This window comes from Acanthochromis polyacanthus, chromosome 4 (assembly GCF_021347895.1).
Source record: "Acanthochromis polyacanthus isolate Apoly-LR-REF ecotype Palm Island chromosome 4, KAUST_Apoly_ChrSc, whole genome shotgun sequence".
NCBI classification, from domain to species: domain Eukaryota; kingdom Metazoa; phylum Chordata; class Actinopteri; family Pomacentridae; genus Acanthochromis; species Acanthochromis polyacanthus.
Genome location: NC_067116.1, coordinates 8,160,077 through 8,179,803, shown reverse-complemented (window position 1 = coordinate 8,179,803; position 19,727 = coordinate 8,160,077). Strand labels below are relative to the sequence as shown.

Here is a 19,727-nt window from a genome sequence, read left to right as displayed (position 1 = left end):
TAGACAAACAGAAAAGACGACCAAATTTGAAGTTAACTCACATACAGTTATGAAGAAGCTATGGAAGTCATCCATGTTACACTGAATGGACTCTTGCTGTCTGTTTTACTGTAACTTAACGAGGCCTGACAAGCATAGTTTGACTGAGTGAAAAGCCACACCGTGCTGCACAAATGGCATCACAAAGGAATCGAGACGACAAGAGACAAAAACAGCTTAAAAATTACAAAGTGATTCAACATCTCTAAGAAAATTTTGTGTGTCTGTAGTTGATATTATGAAGAGTGTGGCTCCCGTTGTAATCATTATTTCAAATACATATGGTCGAGTTTAAGTAAAATAAAAAGCATATATGCATATATATATATATATATATATATATATATATATATATATATATATATATTCTCATTCAAAAGTTTGGGGTCACTTAGGAATGTCCTTATTTTGAAAGAAAACCAGAAAAGCAATGAAGACAACATTAAATGAATCAGAAATACAGTCTAGACATTGTTAATACAGAGGAACATTTCCAGCAACCATCACTTCTGTGTTCTAATGCTACATTGTGTTAGCTAACGGTGTTGAAAGGCTCAGATACAAATGTATATATATATATGTAAATCTCTTGTTGGCTACTCGCAATTTGATAACATTTAACATGAAAGAACATGGTGGGCCTCTTAAGTTTGTTAGCACTATCCTATTGTTAAGGACATAACTGTTTGCATGCAGTTAAAGTCCTCTAGACATATTTTACAGCAGCATGTACAGGCAATAAAGACAACAGTGTTTCTATAAACTAAAGGATGAGACTGCCTGTTTAAATTTTAGATGAAAGACTGATTCATAAACACTTATACTCGATCCAGTTACTTGAGTTTCTAAATTTCAATAAAAAGCTCTAAAAAAGGACTTAGTAAAAAAGATGTCCTCCGTTTCCAGAAGCGATCCATTTATCTTACTAGTCACAGAGAAGGACTTACGAACAGGATTTCAAATGGCAAAAGTGAGACCCATCTCCTGATTAGATAATTAAAATGATACTCTCGTAAGTTTGTACTTTTAAGAGATTACGTTTGTGTCACTCTCTCTTTTAATGTGCAAGTTGAGCAAGTGGGTCACAGTTAGTGTCATTCTGAGGAGCACTGTGCATGAGAGAGTGAGCTTTCACATGCATGTTTGCAAGTGAGCGTGTATGACAGTGTAATACGGGTGTAAATTGGTAGCTTCATTCTCTACGAGATCCGATCCCTCCCACCTGTCAGAAAAGCTAATTATATTCACTCTGGGTTGCAAGCTGCAAGGAGTGTGTGTGTCTGTGGAGGGGTGAGGAGTGCAGGACTGGGAAGCAGATTGGTCCCGAAATAGAGTGTGTACCGGGACATGTGTGTGGAGGGGAGAGGGACCGGGAGATCGATTTTCCAGGAACACTGTGGACTCTTGGTCAACTGTCTCTGGACCCCAGCGGTCCTGACTCACTGCCATCAGAGCCCCTCTCACCACCCTCACACCCATGTTCCTGCACCGATGGGTGCCAGGGCAGCCCAGGATCAGCTCGCTGTCAAATGTTTCTCTGGATCATCTTATAGGGCTGCGGTTTTGACACAACATTTCGCTCAACAAATGAGGTCTGCTGCTGGTGTCGATGATGATCGTTTTATATTTGGTGCACGACATCACTCCTGAACCTTCTCTGTCCTCTTGTGGTGTAAATGATGGCGCGAAATATTCTGGCTTCAGCCAATTACTATTATACCATCAAAAACTGTGCAGCTATAAGTCCTAACTCCATAGAGAGTCAATATACGCTGATATAAAACACTAAAAGCTGCATGTTTAAGTAGCTGAAACCAGAGAATCTAAAGCAGTTCTGTAGGGCTGGACCCAAATATCCGAATATTCAGTCGTGATGGTGGTATCCGAATATTTATTTTAACATCTGAATATTCGGATTCCCCCCCACCCCCACGTCAGACATTATGGAGCGAACCGAATATTCAGATATTCGTCATTAATCGGGGCCGAACATCTGCAGTCCAGAAACTGCTATTCGGGCCAGCCCTACAGATTAATTTAAATGATTTATTAATTACTGAATAATCATGAGTGAATAATTGGCTCAATAGTACGGATTTCTCATTCTGACAAGGGCTGCACACTGAACTGCACAATGCCCTTGATTCTAATGTTTTATAAGTCTGCCCTGATCTGTCCAACTCAGTATTTACACTGAGTTGGTGAACAGCCCATGCAATCACACATTTGTTATAAGTAGGTTTGTAGTTTGCAAACATAATGTAGGTGCAGCTGCAGACCTGACTTTTTACACTACACAGAAACCTGCAAGATTTATACTGAAAAATGACAAGTTTTTATTTGTTTCTGAGTTTGAAAAAATGAACAAGTTTGATCCTAAATATGGTTTATAACATTGGATAAACTACAATTATCATCTCTGCTAACCAAACAAGACGCACTGAGCATCCAATCACCCAATCAGCTCATCCTCAAATCCAAGTAAACATTTGTGTCATTTCAAAGAAGTTTCAGGGTTTCAAGTTATACTGTTTGCAAGACTGGGGACAGACAGAGGGATAGACAACTCAAAAATGCAAGCCCCTCTCAGACATGAAGTCCTTGAAATGTGTCAGCTTTACGTCTGCACCCTGCACACTTTTCCATAAAAGGTTGAACAGCAATCCTACTGAGTAAGCCTAATTTTTGTATCACTTTCAACATGGCACAAGTTGGAACTTCGATTTGTGTGAGTAGCTGGGGAGGGCTTTCTTCACGTTCCAGCACCAATATCGGGCCAAAAGCATCACAGAGAGCGCAAGAGACACGGTTCGCTGCCAAAAATCACAACATACCTTTCTCATTCACTTTTCTGGACAACTTCACATCTATTACAAACTGAAAAGTTTGTAAAAAATAAAACTACTCTGATAAAAACAGTAAAGAGATCTACAACAGCTTTGCAATTTTAAGGCCACTCTGTACATCTAAAAACATGAAAAAGACATATGTACTTACTGAAAAATTGACCGTTACAATTATTTAGGGCTGATACAGATACTGATTATTGGTGATTTTATTGGTAAATGATAACTGGAACTGATATACACTACCATTCAATAGTTTGGGGTAACCCAGACAATTTCATGTTTTCCATGAAAACTCACCCTTTTTTTCATGTGCTAGCATAACTGCACAAGGGTTTTCTAATCATCAATTAGCCTTTCAACAGCATTAGCTAACACAATGTAGCATTAGAACACAGGAGTGATGGTTGCTGGAAATGTTCCTCTGTACCCCTATGGAGATATTACATTTAAAATCAGCTGTTTCAAGCTAGAACAGTCATTTAGAATCAGAATCAGAAAAGGCCTTTATTACCACGTGAGTACACACAAGGGATTTGACTTGGTGTATAGAGAGCAGTGCCAAGCAACAACAACAGACAGTAGAAGAATAAATATGCAAAAAATATACTGCATTGATAATGTCTAGACTGTATTTCTGCTTCATTTATCGTTATCTTCATTGACAAAACACTGGTTTTCTTTTAAAATAAGAACATTTCTAAGTGACTCCAAACCTTTAAATGGTAGTGTACATTTGCAGTTATTTCCTCGAAATGACTTGTATGACTGAGCATTTATGTTTTACATGTTTACTGCCAGAACAATAACCAATCAGCTAATGACTAAAAACAAAAACAAAACACTCAAAAGCAATAGCGATAATCAGAAAATGCTGAATATCCAATCTCATTATCAAGCTGATAACCGGTAAACCTTGCTAGTGTCGTGTTTATTTGTCACATGCAGGGTGAAGTAGGATCTGCTCCAACTTTACTGACAGACAAATTAAACATGTAACTGTCATATTAGCATCACTCACAGGAGGACTGAGCACTACTCTTGAGGACTGTGATGGGTTAAAGCTCAAGTACTTAACCAGTGTGAGAAACAGAAAGTGTCGGAGAAATTGACTGCAGAAGCTCAGTCCACTCCCCATAGCTCCATACATCCTCATTTTCATAAAAAGACAGAGAGGGAGGGAGAGAGAGAGGGAGAGGGAGAGAGAGATGGGAAATGGGAGGAAAAAGCTAAAGTGGACAGAACATCTTTATCTCACACCAAGTTAACAATTTTCCACTTGATTTAAGGAATGCTGGGATGTCTCTGGGGCCTATTAGAGAGCTCTCTGCTGGGCCAAAACCAGGAGGAGTCAGCACATTTACCAAGAGACTGAGAGAAGGAGCAAAAGAAGCAAGAAAGGAAAAGACAGGAAGGGAGGGTGGAAGATGGAAAAGACGGTAAAACAAAAAAGGGACATCACATGCATTTACAACTTGGGCATTATGCCAACACTCATTGAGAGCAACTTACAGTGAGTGGAATAGAACAATAAATGAACCCAGGTTGATACATTATTCAGATAAGACAAAAACGTTGAGAAAATGGGGGTTCACCGTGTCACTACTTCAGGATGTGATCAGGTCAGCATTAGTATCCTCCTCATTTCTTTCAGTGACAGCATTGTGTTGATGCAGTGGAGGTGCAAATGCAGGGAGTTTAAGTAAAAGAAAAAGCATGGCCATCCTGTTGCACTGTGGTGCAGCGAAAAGCAAAAAGTAGAACCTGGTTTCACTTTTGCCCCAATATTGCAATTTCTCATATTCCACTGCAAGCAAAATGTAGCATCTAGTCTTTTTCAAATTTTTGGACTTTTCAGTATGTTTTAGGTCATATTTAGAATTTTATTTATTTCCATATAAAGGGTTCCAAAACCTTCAAACACCACTGTATAAAGCCAGCTTTGCAAAAACCTTAGATGACAGCTGGCCAGAGAAAATGAATGGTTCCTGGCATCTGTCAGCTTATTGTGTCAAGGAATAAGAAAGAAGATAAACCTGATACAGACGTTACACAGAGGTGACAAATTAAAGTCCCAGTGTGGTCATTGCTTAAACCCCTAATGGCTTATCTCTATGTATTAAACTTACACAATTGAAGTTTTTCTATGAAAATAATTTCTCTGTACCTAAAATGGCTTAGATGTAACGTTCCATTGTTGGTTCCTCAGATCAGTAAGCCTCTGCTTCTCTCTCCATGCATCACTGTCCACTTGCTGCAGCTTAAGCACGCCAGCTCATCTACGCCTCTGCCCGCTGTAAAACCACTCTACACAGCACAATTAGAAGCTGCAATATTGGAGAAATTCAACCACAGTGGAGGAAGATTCTGCAATATTAGAGCAATTCATTCAAACCGGAGGAAGAATGATACAGAAAACCCTACCCTGCAAGTTCTTCAGGATTGTTTAACGATGTAAAAGCTTAGTCATGGTGCGGACTGTTCATTTCTCTAAAGATGTCTTCTGTCATACAAAAAACACCATATGGACAGGTGAGCAACGTAAAACCTTGTTTTTTTATGTATTTATTTTAACGGTGGGACATGATTGAAAAAAATAATCAAATTAATTACAGGCTTTGCAATTAATCGCAATTACCACATTTTGTCAAATAACAATATTTGACATAATATGTAAAGTTTTTTGATTCAAATACATTTTAGTTGACAGATGAAGCAATGAACAGACATATACCTGTTTATAATTTAAAATGTATAAATTTTAAGATGGGACCTACAGAAAAAAAGCGAATTGGAACATTTAAGGCCTGGATTTAGTTTGTTTTTTTCCACTGTATGGCTCATTACAGAAGTATGCGTAGTTCCAGGACCTTCAGACTGTTGAAAATCCACAGATTCATTCTGTTTTCATAGTTTCTGGGTCTGATAAATGGTGTAATTTTGATGGTTCTTTTCTTTGGAATATAAATTTTCATTTATAAAAAATAAATGTTTTTTGTAAACTACAAGTTTATAATTGAGTTATTAAAAGACAGACAGGCAGACAAATCAACACCGATCATCACACAACTCCGTCGAGGCTCTGCCTTGGTGAAGCAATAACTTAAACAACGAAAATGTTTGGTTCATTTCTATTTATCTGCATTTCACCTGTCTACTACATTCACAGATTACTGCAAACTCAAAGTGCAATTATAGCAATTACATTCAACATGTTAAGACTTTCTGTAAACTCAAGCACTTTCAGTGTCCTGAAAAGTGGTCTATTATGGGATGTCTACACCGTTTTTCGTTAGCAAGACTGTCGTAGTTAACCTTAGCTCTGGTGCTAACAGCAAAATATTTTGCACTGAGATGATACCGTCGGCTTGAAGCGCTTCAGTGATAACAAAATTTTTGTTGGACAATTTGCACACCACCACACTTTTATCCAAGCTGCCATCAGAAGTTTTTTAAAAGAAAACTTTCCTCCCAACAAGCTCAATTCTTCCTTCACTGTTCATTAAACTTTCTTGTGCTCTGATATCACTTAATGCGTCCTGTGTATCAGTGTTACCGGTGTGCCAGAAATTAAGGTACTGAGAAAGGTGCAATTAAATGCGCAATTTTTTCAACGTGTTATTTTTTTCTGTAATTAATTAACTGAAATTAACGCGTTAAAGTCCCAGTCCTAATACATTTATTTTATCCAGAGTGAGTACTGAAGTGTTATAAAGGCCAATTCATGTTTTTAGCAGCTAAGTGTCCAATGGTCCATAATGTTACGTGTTACAGAAATTTTGTCATGCGTTCAAGTTTGCAATGGTCTGTGTTGACGCCTCTGCTAATGTCCTTGAGCATCCCAAAATCTCTGACTGGCTGGACTGCTGGAACAGCAAGCATGAGGACTGCACATACATTGGCAAAACCAATTATGTTTGAAACAAATGTTTCAGTCAATCAATCAATCAATCAATCAATCAATCAAAATTTATTTATAGAGCACTTTACAACACTCAAGGTGATCAAAGTGCTTTCCAGTTAAAAACAAATAATAAAATAGGAAATAAAAGCAGACTAAAACAAAACAACAATAGAACACATGTCAGAGAAATAAAATCAGATAAATCAAGATAAAATAAGATACAATAAAATAGAAAAAATAGAATAAAATGTCACCACATTACTGTGTATTAAAAGCCAGTCTGAAAAAATGTGTTTTGAGCTGGGCTTTGAAAAGGCCAAAGTCGGTGATGGTGCGCAAGTCAGGAGGCAGTTTGTTCCAGAGTCTGGGCCCAGCAACCGAAAAGGCTCGATCACCCCAGCGTTTATACCTGGCCCTAAGGACTTCCAGAAGCAGCTGATCAGTTGACCTTAACGCCCTGCTAGGGTTATGAACAGAGAAAAGCTCAGTCAAATAAATAGGCGCAAGGCCGTTAAGGGCTTTAAAAACAAAAAGTAAAATTTTAAAATCTATCCTAACGGAAACTGGAAGCCAGTGGAGGGAAAAGAGGACTGGGGTGATATGCTCACGCCTTGGAGTGTTTGTCAGGAAATGAGCTGCTGCATTTTGTACCAACTGGAGGCAGCTCAGAGCAGACTGGGAAATGTTGACATAAAGAGCATTGCAGTAGTCAATGCGTGAGCTGATGAAAGCATGAATCGTCCTTTCTAGGTTGGCGCGATTTAAAAAAGGCTTTACTTTAGACAGAAGTCGTAGTTGATAAAAACTAGCTCTGACCACATTGTCAATTTGTTTGGCAAATGTAAAACTGCCGTCAAAAATGACACCGAGGTTCTTCACATATGGTTTTAGCTTTGAAGACAAAGGGTCTGAATCCGCAAAAACATTATCACCGAATAAAATATAATCAGTCTTGTCCTCATTTAAATGGAAGAAATTATTCCTGAGCCATGACTTGATGTCGTTGATACAGTTTGTGAGGGATATAAGAGCACCACTTTTGTTTGGGAACACTGGTAAGTACAACTGGAGATCGTCGGCGTAGCAGTGAAATGTTAAATTATGCCTCGCTATAATCGACCCCAGTGGCAACATGTAAAGGGAAAATAGCGAAGGGCCCAACATGGAGCCCTGGGGAACTCCACAAAATAAAGAGGCAACAGAGGAGGACAGGTCGCCAATCATTACAGAAAAAGTCCTGTTGGTCAGATAAGACTCGAACCACTTGAGTGCAGTACCACAGATGCCAACATAATTCTTCAAACGGGACAAGAGAATGAAATGGTCCACTGTATGAAATGCTGCCGTTAAGTCAAGCGGCACCAGGACAACAGGACGTTTGGCATCAACAGACACAGCTATATCATTGTGTACTCTAAGCAGTGCTGACTCTGTGCTATGCCGTGATCTAAACCCAGACTGAAATTTTTCTAGAATAAAATTGTTTTCTAAAAATGCCTGTAGCTGTATAAAAACAATTTTCTCAAGGACTTTAGAGATAAAAGGCAAGTTGGAAACAGGTGTAAAATTAGATAAAACATTAGCATGTTTGTTATGAGGAAAGACTGTATGACCAAATTCTCTGTCAACCCTCCCTTTATTATTCATCGTTTAAAGTGTTGGAATAACAGTAGTTGCTGCTAGACTTGTTTCAGGTGCTTTGTACCTACTTTCATTTACAGTGTCCACGCACTATAAGAAGTTCTAAATTCTCCAGAAATTCTGTGCTATGTCCAGCCAGTGCGACGCAGTGCTACAGTCAAACTATAACTATTTTGTCCTGTAAAGAGTACAGCAGTCCAGTGTTTTCCTCTGTATTGGATATAAAGTGACTGTCTGACCAATACATGTCTACTGTAGTGTCAGTAGAGCCTCATATGTGTCTGCTGTGTGCTGATAAGGTCTCCATCAATCATACAGAAAACAAGAATTGGCCCTTAGTCAGGTGTTGGACCACTATGTGCTACACAACAACTTCAATGCTTCTTAACATTGATTCTCCAAGTTTCTGGAACACCATGTTTCCAAACGATAATCCATCATTTGGTGTTTTGATGATGGTGAGTGTACTGTAGTGTCTAACTTGCTCGTCCAAAGTCTTAACAGAATAAGTAGATCCAAACCATGGCAGAAAAATATCCCCACAGCGTAACAGGCACTCAGGCCCACAATGTAAGGGTCAAACATTCAGTTTTTCACTTTAGACTGTGACTTGTCTGTATTTTTGAGGTAATAAAAAGAACAAAAATAAGTAGAAACAGCTTCAAATGAATACTAATTAGGAAAGCATACACAGTCCTGTGAGGTGGAAGGTGAGCGTTAGACAAAGCCAGGATGAGGCGGGATGGTAGCATGTCTGTGAGGAGGAGGAAGAGGAAGAGGAGGTGGAGGAGGATGAGGATAGAGGCGAGGAGCAGACTTAACCCCTGAGCTGCTGGAGTGTCTGCCTGCCTGGCCCATAGTGCCATCCTCAGCAGTTTTCCCATCTATAATTACTGCCTGCTATCCATCATAGAAGCGCCAGAGCCTCACAGCGTAGCGCTCCGTAAACACACACACACACATATGCTCCCAGGCACAAACACACACACAAACACACACGGGGGAAAATCACAGACCTAAGCACTTCAGCTAATAGAATAAATATTAATATCCCTTTTGTTTTCTATATCCTCATTTCCCCATGCACTATTTAAATGAGGTCTGACAGTGTGAAAAAGCATCTGTTTCACACTCAACGCTCAGAAACGAGCAGAGAAAGGGAGAGGGGGAGACAAAGGGAGGTAAAAACACAGGAGGGGGGAGGAGGAAACAAGGAGGGCTTGTTTGAAGTGGACATGGGGACAGTGAGTGAGTGAGTGTGTGTGTGTGTGTGTGTGTGTGTGTGTGTGTGTGTCTGTGCGCGCATGTGTGTGCATGTGTGTGTGTGTGTGTGTGTGTGTGTGGTGACATGAGAGTCTTGAGTCATGTGTAGGTGTCTCTCTGTTACCCATCAGGCCCTCAATGTGTCACTCAGACACTACAGTTATGCCATTATGGACCACCACCCCCTGCAGCTGTTCCTGCCTGTGTGTCACTGTGTGTGTGTGTGTGTGTGTGTGTGTGTGTGTGTGTGTGTGTGTGTGTGTGTGTGTGTGTGTGTGTGTGTGTGTGTGTGTGTGTGTCGCGGGTGGATTGGTTACCAAACTGCTTGTTTACCTAGGCTTTAGTTTAACTTCAGTGGAACTTTATACATGTTATACAAGATATGTGCATTCTAATAAAGAGCACAGCTTAAAGAAATAACTTGTAATCAGATAATAGTGTCAGTGAAGCGGCAACTCAAACTGTAGCCAGAGCAAACCAACATGAGGTCTAAAAAAAACTAACTGCATATTATTATCATCTTTTGGTTCAGTTATTCCATTCAGACTGACTCGGTGATACAAGTCACAGCTGTGCAGGCAGAAGAGCAGGATCCAGACTGGACCTGGGTTGAACACGGATCAGATACTGCCTGGATCTGCTGTACAGGTGTTTGTAATACATATTCAATTGATGTCATGCATAACATAGAAGGCAGATCTAAAAACCATACCAATCTGAAAGAACAGATTATGAGGTCACTGTTTGACAGACAAAGCAGAGATACTCTACAATCTAAAACATTCAGTTACATGAGGAAAAAAAAACACTTTACTATGTTCAACTCAGATTTCAAAGAGCTTTATGGGGTTTCAGAAATGAAAACACTTCCAGGGAAAGGAGATACATGATATCTAATTGCATAATATGCACTTTGGGTACCTTGCAGGTATAGTAAAGGGCTATATAAATACAGGCCATTTACCATTTAAGACGCCAAACCCTGAGGTGCAGAGAAAGGCCTCGACATAAGCATCCATCTGCACACATGCAAATAAACTGCATGTAATTATGTAATAATGATGTTACATAAACGCTGAAATTACTAGTATTCTACACTGTCCTAATATTTGGAAAATTCTGAGGCATAACTGAGGCAATGTCAAGTTGTATTCCACTGCAAGAACTTATGGGATGTTTCAGGGTGGCCTAAAACTTTGTGCCTGCTCTGACTGCAAGACCTCATGGCAGCAAAATCTACTCCAAGGTCAGTACCTCAGAGTGGCAATGAAAACCTGCTGTGCAAGGTTCATCATGGATTAGCTCAACTCAAAGAATACAAATTCTGATTAGCTTAACATGGAGACAGCAGCAAGCACCACTTTTCTGTCCTCTTTATATGCTCATCAACCAGCATTCTTCTCTTCTCTGATATCTCTACCAACAGCACAAAAACTGACACATAACTGTAGTTACACCCAGTACCTAAAATGTATTGTTGTTTTGGCAGAGAGGGAGACAATATGGTCATGGCTGAGCACAACAGAAAACCAGCAGAGTGAAGTGTAAAGTGTAATATTCGATGATCTGGTTCTTCCTCTTGATCTAGAGTAGCAAACATGATTCTGTGAATACCACCAAACACAAGTCACCTGTGACCTGTTGTGTATGAAATACTGGCATATTCCTAAAACCAGCGTCTAACACACTTTTGTTCTCTGAAACGGGTTTAAGAGCCCCAGGCATTGATCAGGGCTAAATGCATTTTGATGCTGTACGTCATCAGCGTATGTCACAACTACACGTCCGGTCAAAAGTTTGGGGTCATTTAGAAATGTCCTTATTTTTGAAAGAAAAGCATTTTTTTTCTCGATGAAGATATCACTAAATGAATTAGAAATCCAGTCTAGACATTGTTAATGTGGTAAATGACTATTCTAGCTGGAAACAACTGATTTTTAATTAAATATCTACATGGGGTGCAGAGGTACATTTCCAGCAACCATCACTCCTGTGTTCTAATGCTACATTGTGTTAGCTAAGGGTGTTGAAAGGCTAATTGTTGATTAGAAAACCCTTGTGCAATTATGTTAGCACATGAAAAAAGTGTGAGCTTTCATGGAAAACATGAAATTGCCTGCTTGACCCCAAACTTTTAGTGTATGTTTTCCAACATCAGCACCACAAACCTACCAATTTTTCAAAAGTGTAACTCAATGAACTGGCAAATCCTAGCTGCTGTCTTTACTTCTTGTTTTGCCTGACGAAAGTACATCTTTTTCTGCTCAGCTGGCAGTAAATGAAGAGAAACTTATAACAACATCCAGAGCTCTCTAATACTGTCACCGAATTCACGATGTCACTGCCATGTAAACACAATCTTTAAAAAGAATTGATGAGCCATTGGGAATGCATTGGGAAGCTAGGACATCTGTGCTTGTCCTCAGGTTGTTTGAATTCAAATTGAAAGCAAAGAAGCACACATTGAATAGGCGGGACATACAGCTCACATAGTCATAAGGAGCCTATGACATGCTTTGCACAGTCTGTAATGCTGTCAGGTGAAATGTCTTTCATGTGTCTGTGTGTTTTTACCTTCTCTCCTGCAGGACAGTAGCCTCTGACAAAATCCTCACACACTTCAGCGTTGCGGGAGACATAGACATGACTGTAGGGACAGTCACTGTTGTTACAGATGCCCTTGAGGAAGTAGGAACACACTGGCATCTAGAAAAAGACAGGCAATCAGATCACATCTCAACAAACTGTGGATACTCTAACGGGCAAAGACAAGGTGCAGAGAGACAGTCTATGAAAACCAGTAAAACTCATCACAACATGGGCTAAGAGAGGCGTTCTACAGAAAACATAATGATTACTGTGACTGGTGAAAGGGCTGAAGCAGGAGTAGCTGACTTTCTTCCAGTATTCTGTGACTGCCCAAATCTCTCAGATTATTTGCAAAATGCCCAAAAACAAACTTAATTGATGTGTCTGACTGAATAAAGCATTTGGCATTATTCCTAGAAACCTATCAGATAATAAGTGAAAGGTATTTATTGAAATGTGCTTCTGATAGCAAAAAAAAGGAGAAACTACAGCCTCTTAATATTGGACCATGAAAGGAAAGAGTGGAGGTGGTTTATGTAAATGCAGATGAAAAAGAAAATCAACACAGAGAGAAGAGAGCAGGGGTGATGAGAGGGTGAGATTAAATGAGATTATACGACTTTGTAAACAGACGTGGTTCTAAAACCACACCGCCGTCCTATACAGTTCAGACGTGTCCTGTGTGCCAAGCAATCTGTCACACTGAGCAGCTAAATGACCTTAATTGCAGTTGACAGCGGCAGAGTGAGAGTGAATGTGTGTCTTGACAGCATGTGTGCGAGTGTGTGCGCAGAGAGACGTCTACCGTTTGGTGTGTGGGTGCGAGCCTGGTGGAGGCCGGTCTAAATATACCTCTGAGGGGGTTTGAAGGGGGGAGGTCGGGGGAGGCGGAGTGTAAGAGGGACTCCTCCTCGTTGAGTTGGGATCAGTTCTACCTAATTAACTGCTACAGAAATATTTATCCAGGCTGCAGCTCGGCCAGCTCTCATGATGTGTTTATGTGCTCTGGATGTGTGCAGCGGGTAGGACAGGGGTGGAGCGCGGGTGGTGTTCGCGGGTGTGAGGGGGGGGAGGTTGTAATGCCAGGGGAGTTGGCTCAGGGGAGTCTGGTTTCAAGGTATTTGTGGTAGTCGGGGGGACAGGAGGGTGGGGTGCAAGAATCGGGACTCAGGCTCATCTATCCACACTAGAGCCGTGGATCAAGTTTGGAGGGGTGATGGGTGCATAACCCTGCACCCCTTCCCCCCCTCAAATCAGCTCCCCTCTGCTCAAGGCCTGCATACAGTCCTGCTTAAAGGGTCCACATGAAATAAGAGCGGGAGTATCCTGTGGAGGGAGGGACCAAAGCTTTGGGGTTAGGGGTGGCTGTTGGAGAGGTGGCATTACAAACAGACAGCTGGGCTCTCAGCACTTACAGGCAGCAGTGTGACAAACAACACAGGTGTTGGGCATTGTGTGTGTGTGTGTGTGTGTGTGTGTGTGTGTGTGTGTGTGTGTGTGTGTGTGTGTGTGTGTGTGTGTGTGTGTGTGTGTGTGTGTGTGTGTGTGCGTGTGTGTGTAGGGAGTCAGCAGTGCACCTGTTGCAGGGTTGTTTGTCTGAAGAATAAAAAGCTAAAAAGACAACTTTGGCTTTCTGAGTGTCACACATTCCCTTTGAAGGCGAAGGATATTTACTAAAATGAATACACACATACATTCAAACAAAGCTTTGCCCACTTGTAGATACAGCTTCCAGGTAGCACTAATTCATATCAGTCAGGACTGATCCGATAATCAACAAATTGTTTCACCTAACCTGGACCCTAACCCTCGCCATCGGTTTGAATTTAGAGGGCTAGTTCCTTTGAAGTTACATGCAGGGACAGTTTGCTCCAGCTGGAAAGGATCTAAGAAGTCAATAACCTTTGTTTGTCCAGCTTAAAGTTGAGTTGGGGCTGTGTAATAACTCAGTACTATAAACCTGTAGCTGAATCATATCATGACATGAAAATATTCAATGAAAGAAAAAGTTAATCAGATGATAAAATTGTGATTAAAACCACAACAACAAAATAAGTTTTGCACCGGAACCTGCTCCATAGAGGAAAAACGTGCATGATCTCAAGATCGTGTTTCATGTTGCTGCATATGCAAGACACCTGTGCTACACTCTGACATTTCAAAAATTAAATCAATCATCGCAAGTGTTTTTTTTAATATCTCCAGCAGTATACACAGTTACAAGAGTCACTCAAAAGTAGGCGGTTAGGAGACTGGGTGAGCATAAGGCACAAGTCTAACATTTAGGCTGCTCGTTTATCCACAAGTCCCTCCCCGAATCCCCCATCAGTTTAAGTCTTCCTCACGCCATCCTGTGCCATGGAAACAGGAGACATGCCAAGTGTGCGAATACGACCCAACGGCGGCTGTACCCAATAGTGTGTCATCTTATACCTACACACTGTACCCAGCTTTGGTCTTTGCAATGAAAACTCGTAAAACACTGTGTTGTTCAACATCTAGGTCGTGAGTGTGCATATATGTTACCTTCTCCTTCGCCAACTTATGGGAGAACGGGCAGACGCCATCTGCCTGCTTGCACGTCCCTCTCAAAAATCTGCAAATGAAAAACAAAAACAAGCCTGAAATGACAAATGCTAATAAATGGCAGGAGTCAGTGGAGTTCCAAATGCTTTCCCTACTGTAAATGTTTTATTTTTTTAAAATATCTTCCTTGCTTGTCCTCTGGATCATGATGCGTTACATTTATCCCAGATTTGTTCCTTCGAAATGATGTATTTTCAATCAATTTAGTATATCAAATGCAGAGGTGGGTAGTAACGAGTTACATTTACTCCGTTACATTTACTTAAGTAACTTTTTGGAAAAAAATGTACTTCTGAGAGTAGTTTTACTCTGCCATACTTTTTACTTTTACTTGAGTAGATTTGTGAAGAAGAGACGCTACTCTTACTCCGTTACACTGGGCGACACTCGACTCATTACTTTTACGGCTTTACTTTGCCCGAGAGATTTCCCCAGTACATTTACCACATGACTGTGTTTCGCCAATCAGAAGAAGCAACAATAATCACGTGACTCCGTTTCACAAGACGTCGTCCTGCAGTCACATTAGCGGCATAGCAGCACAAAATCTACACACATAGCAGACAGGGAATGAAAAAGCGGAGGCGTTCTCGAGAAATTTGATCTTGCTTCGGAGTCCGACATTAGCATAGTATTAGCATGGATATCTCCATCTTTTGTCTTCTGTTTACTAACATGGGCGAAGTGAAGCATGACGTCAGGTTTGGTAGGTCGGCGTGATACAGCAATGAGGTCAAGGGGCAAAATCCAGCATGCACATACAGTCTATGGGCATACAGTATATCTTGTCACTGGAAGTAGTTTGCACTGTTCAAACATACAAACGTTACCTTACTACAGGTATTTGTTTCAAAGCTTTATGTTGTGAAAAACTGAGATTTGGAAATTTGTGTTTTTTGCGCCTTATCTTTTCATTTTAGAAAGGTGTTTATTTCTTGCTATATTTTACATTTTATTATTTGGAAATACCAGAATTTGCACATTATTTTACATTTTTGTTTGTCTGATCACATCATTTCTAAAAATGTAAATCAGACATTACAATCAAACAGTTACTCAGTATTTCAGTACTTAAGTAGTCTTTTCACCAAATACTTTTTTACTCTTACTCGAGTAATTTTTTGGATGACTACTTTTTACTTCTACTTGAGCAATATTATTTTGAAGTAATGTTGCTCTTACTTAAGTACAATTTTTGGCTACTCTACCCACCTCTAATCAAATGGTTCTGAAATACTAGCGCACCAAAGTGCCTTAGGGGGCCATTGCTCTGAAGAAACAAACAATTAGAAATGCTGATCAAACTGTACCCTATTCAGAAGATTTACAGTTGCAACAGGAACCAAAATATGATCATGGCAGCTAAACCGATCCAAAACTGACCCAGACAGTGAAGTAATTTTTACTATTGAATGTTTCACTGAATTCCTACAATGTCTAACCTTCAGCCTGAGAGTGGCATGAGCAGTGTACTCAACTGGATTTGAAAACTTGACTTGATGCTTGTAATCGACTTCTTTCCTCAAAGTTTTAACAGGCTTGTTCCTTAAGGCTGATTTTGCTGAAGAACCAAGCATAACTGCCTATCTGTTTGCATTCATTCAATCAGGAGATTTTTATGCAGAAAACAGGACTTTACCAACTGGAACTGTGGATTTCTGAAATAAGTTGCCACTTCACTACCATCATATGTACATCAGGCACATTGCAAAAAGAGAAGGTTTCCTCTCAATATTGAGGATCATATATCAAAAAGCATCTAACTTGTCAATGCTGTTGCTCATCAGTATGATTCTCTTCTGATTTGACAAAATGGGATGTTCTTGTGTCTTTGTGGTACCTGGTGCAGACGGCCACCTTGTCCGGGTCGTGTATGTAGGGACAGCTTGTGCCACGGTTACATTTGCCGAAGCGGTTGTAGTACATGCAATACTGCTTTTGCTGCTTCTTCTGACGAGCATGTCTAATGATGGCAAGACTCCGCTGGACTGCCCGGCTGGATTCAGGAAACAAAGACAAACCACAAGCATCCACAATCAATAATAACAAGCCTGTGGTAACTAAAGAGGACAAACCATGCAAGGATTAAAGTTTCACCTATCACCCTCGTGGGGGTTTCTAAGTAAAAGTATCTACCATGTACTAATTTTAATTTTAAAAGATTACTTCTGGCTTTACAGCTCTTCGTTGACAGTGATGAAAGGCAGTTAATATTGGAAGAGAGAGAGAGAGAGAGAGAGAGAGAGAGAGAGAAGGATCAAATGCAAAAGCCATGACTGGATTCAATTTCACGATGGTGCTGTATGTATGAAGAAAGCCAGGACAGCCCACATATACCATAGGTGGCAATGAAAACAATTGGACGATTTCTTCCACTTTTAATATACATGTGCTTGAATTTTTGTGTGCAAGTGTTACCTGGCTAAGTGCCGAGTGCTGGAGGGCCGTGGCATGGCAGGAGTCATGTGTGAACCCTGGGAGCTGGAGAACTGTCCTAAATATGGAGGAAAGAAGAGAGAGAGAAAACAACAACTGAAAGGCAGCCTGTGTTTGGCTTACTTTAGTCGACAATCTACACACCAACTCCACAGAAATGGCTGAGATTCATTCAATCAGCTAATTCCTCACAATTGTTTTGGATTGCATTTGTCACGTTGATGAAGTAAAAATGTCTTTGTTTGGGTTTTGTTTGTTGTTTTACAAAATATAAAATGTTCTTTTCTACCGCTGGAATCACAGCTACACACGTGGACAAAATTGTTGGTACCCCTCAGTTAAAGAAGGAAAAACCCACAATTCTCACTGAAATCACTTGAAACTCACAAAAGTAACAATAAATAAAAATTTATTGAAAATTAAATAATCAAAATCAGGCATCACTTTTGAATTGTTGATTAACATAATTATTTAAAAAAACAAACTAATGAAATAGGGCTGGACAAAAATGATGGTACCCATAACTTAATATTTTGTTGCACAACCTTTTGAGGCAATCACTGCAATTAAACGATTTCTGTATTTGTCAATGAGCGTTCTGCAGCTGTCAACAGGTATTTTGGCCTACTCCTCATGAGCAAACAGCTCCAGTTGTCTCAGGTTTGATGGGTGTCTTCTCCAAATGGCATGTTTCAGCTCCTTCCACATATGTTCAATGGGATTCAGATCTGGGCTCATAGAAGGCCACTTTAGAATAGTCCAACGCTTTTCTCTCAGCCATTCTTGGGTGTTTTTGGCTGTGTGTTTTGGATGGTTGTCCTGTTGGAAGACCCATGACCTGCGACTGAGACCAAGCTTTCTGACACTAGGCAGCACATTTCTCTCCAGAATGCCTTGATAGTCTTCAGATTTCATCGTACCTTGCGCACTTTCAAGACACCCTGTGCCAGATGCAGCAAAGCAGCCCCAAAACATTACTGAGCCTCCTCCATGTTTCACCGTAGGGACAGTGTTCTTTTCTTCGTATGCTTGGTTTTTGAGTCTATGAACATAGAGTTGATGTGCCTTACCAAAAAGCTCCAGTTTGGTCTCATCTGTCCAAAGGACATTCTCCCAGAAGCTTTGTGGCTTGTCAACATGCATTTTTGCAAATTCCAGTCTCGCTTTTTTATGAGTTTTTTTCAGCAGTGGTGTCCTCCTTGGTCGTCTCCCATGAAGTCCACTTTGGCTCAAACAACGACGAATGGTGCGATCTGACACTGATGTACCTTGGCCTTGGAGTTCACCTTTAATTTCTTTGGAGGTTGCTCTGGGCTCTTTGGATACAATTGGAACGATCCGTCTCTTCAATTTGTCATCAATTTTCCTCTTGCGGCCACGTCCAGGGAGGTTGGCTACTGTCCCGTGGGTCTTGAACTTCTGAATAATATGAGCCACTGTTGTCACAGGAACTTCAAGCTGTTTAGAGATGGTCTTATAGCCTTTACCTTTAAGATGTTTGTCTATAATTTTTTTTCGGATGTCCTGGGACAATTCTCTCCTTCGCTTTCTGTTGTCCATGTTCAGTGTGGTACACACCTTTTCACCAAACAGCAGGGTGACTACTTGTCTCCCTTTAAATAGGCAGACTGACTGATTATGAGTTTGGAAACACCTGTGATGTCAATTAAATGACACACCTGAGTTAATCATGTCACTCTGGTCAAATAGTTTTCAATCTTTTATAGAGGTACCATCATTTTTGTCCAGGCCTGTTTCATTAGTTTGTTTTTTTAAATAATTATGTTAATCAACAATTCAAAAGTAATGGCTGATTTTGATTATTTAATTTTCAATAAATTTTTATTTATTGTTACTTTTGTGAGTTTCAAGTGATTTCAGTGAGAATTGTGGGTTTTTCCTTCTTTAACTGAGGGGTACCAACAATTTTGTCCACGTGTGTACATCACCCAAATGCTCAGATCCAACAACAGTCACCCACATGAAACAACAGGTTTTCAGTGCAGCAAACCAACATGCAATTCAACTGATGTGGGCTTGTTTCTCCAATTGCTTTCACACAAAAAGGTATCAACTGGTATTGGTATAGGGTATGTCAGATGTTCAGATGGCTAATTTGAACTGAATTTCTAACCATTTCCATGCATTGATTTTTACTAATATCAACATTGTTTTAGTCAACTGAAATTTCCCACACAATGTCCACTAAGTATATCCCTCTTTGAGGATACACTCCTCTTTAGGAAACCAAGAATATAAGAGGCCATCCTATCACCATAGGGTGTAGCTTAACTGTTTATACTAGTTATTCACGTTGATACTACATATATTAAAAAAAGAGTCAAGAGGTGCCTCTGTTTTGATTTACTTCCAAATTTGTTTTAGATTTTGTATTGTAGCATTTCCTATTGGGATTATTTGAA

At 40.2% G+C, this 19,727-nt stretch overlaps 1 protein-coding gene across 1 annotated transcript in view; it reads right to left on the bottom strand.

Annotated features, from left to right (window-relative positions):
• Positions 1-19,727, bottom strand: part of zc3h3 (zinc finger CCCH-type containing 3) — an 87,093-nt gene that overhangs the window by 8,315 nt on the left and 59,051 nt on the right. The window contains exons 6-9 of the mRNA XM_022208417.2: positions 17,287-17,362; positions 16,709-16,864; positions 14,809-14,878; positions 12,268-12,399 (exon numbers count right to left, since the gene is read on the bottom strand). Of these exons, the coding sequence (XP_022064109.2) occupies positions 12,268-12,399; positions 14,809-14,878; positions 16,709-16,864; positions 17,287-17,362 (434 nt within the window). The remainder of the gene's footprint in view (positions 1-12,267; positions 12,400-14,808; positions 14,879-16,708; positions 16,865-17,286; positions 17,363-19,727) is intronic.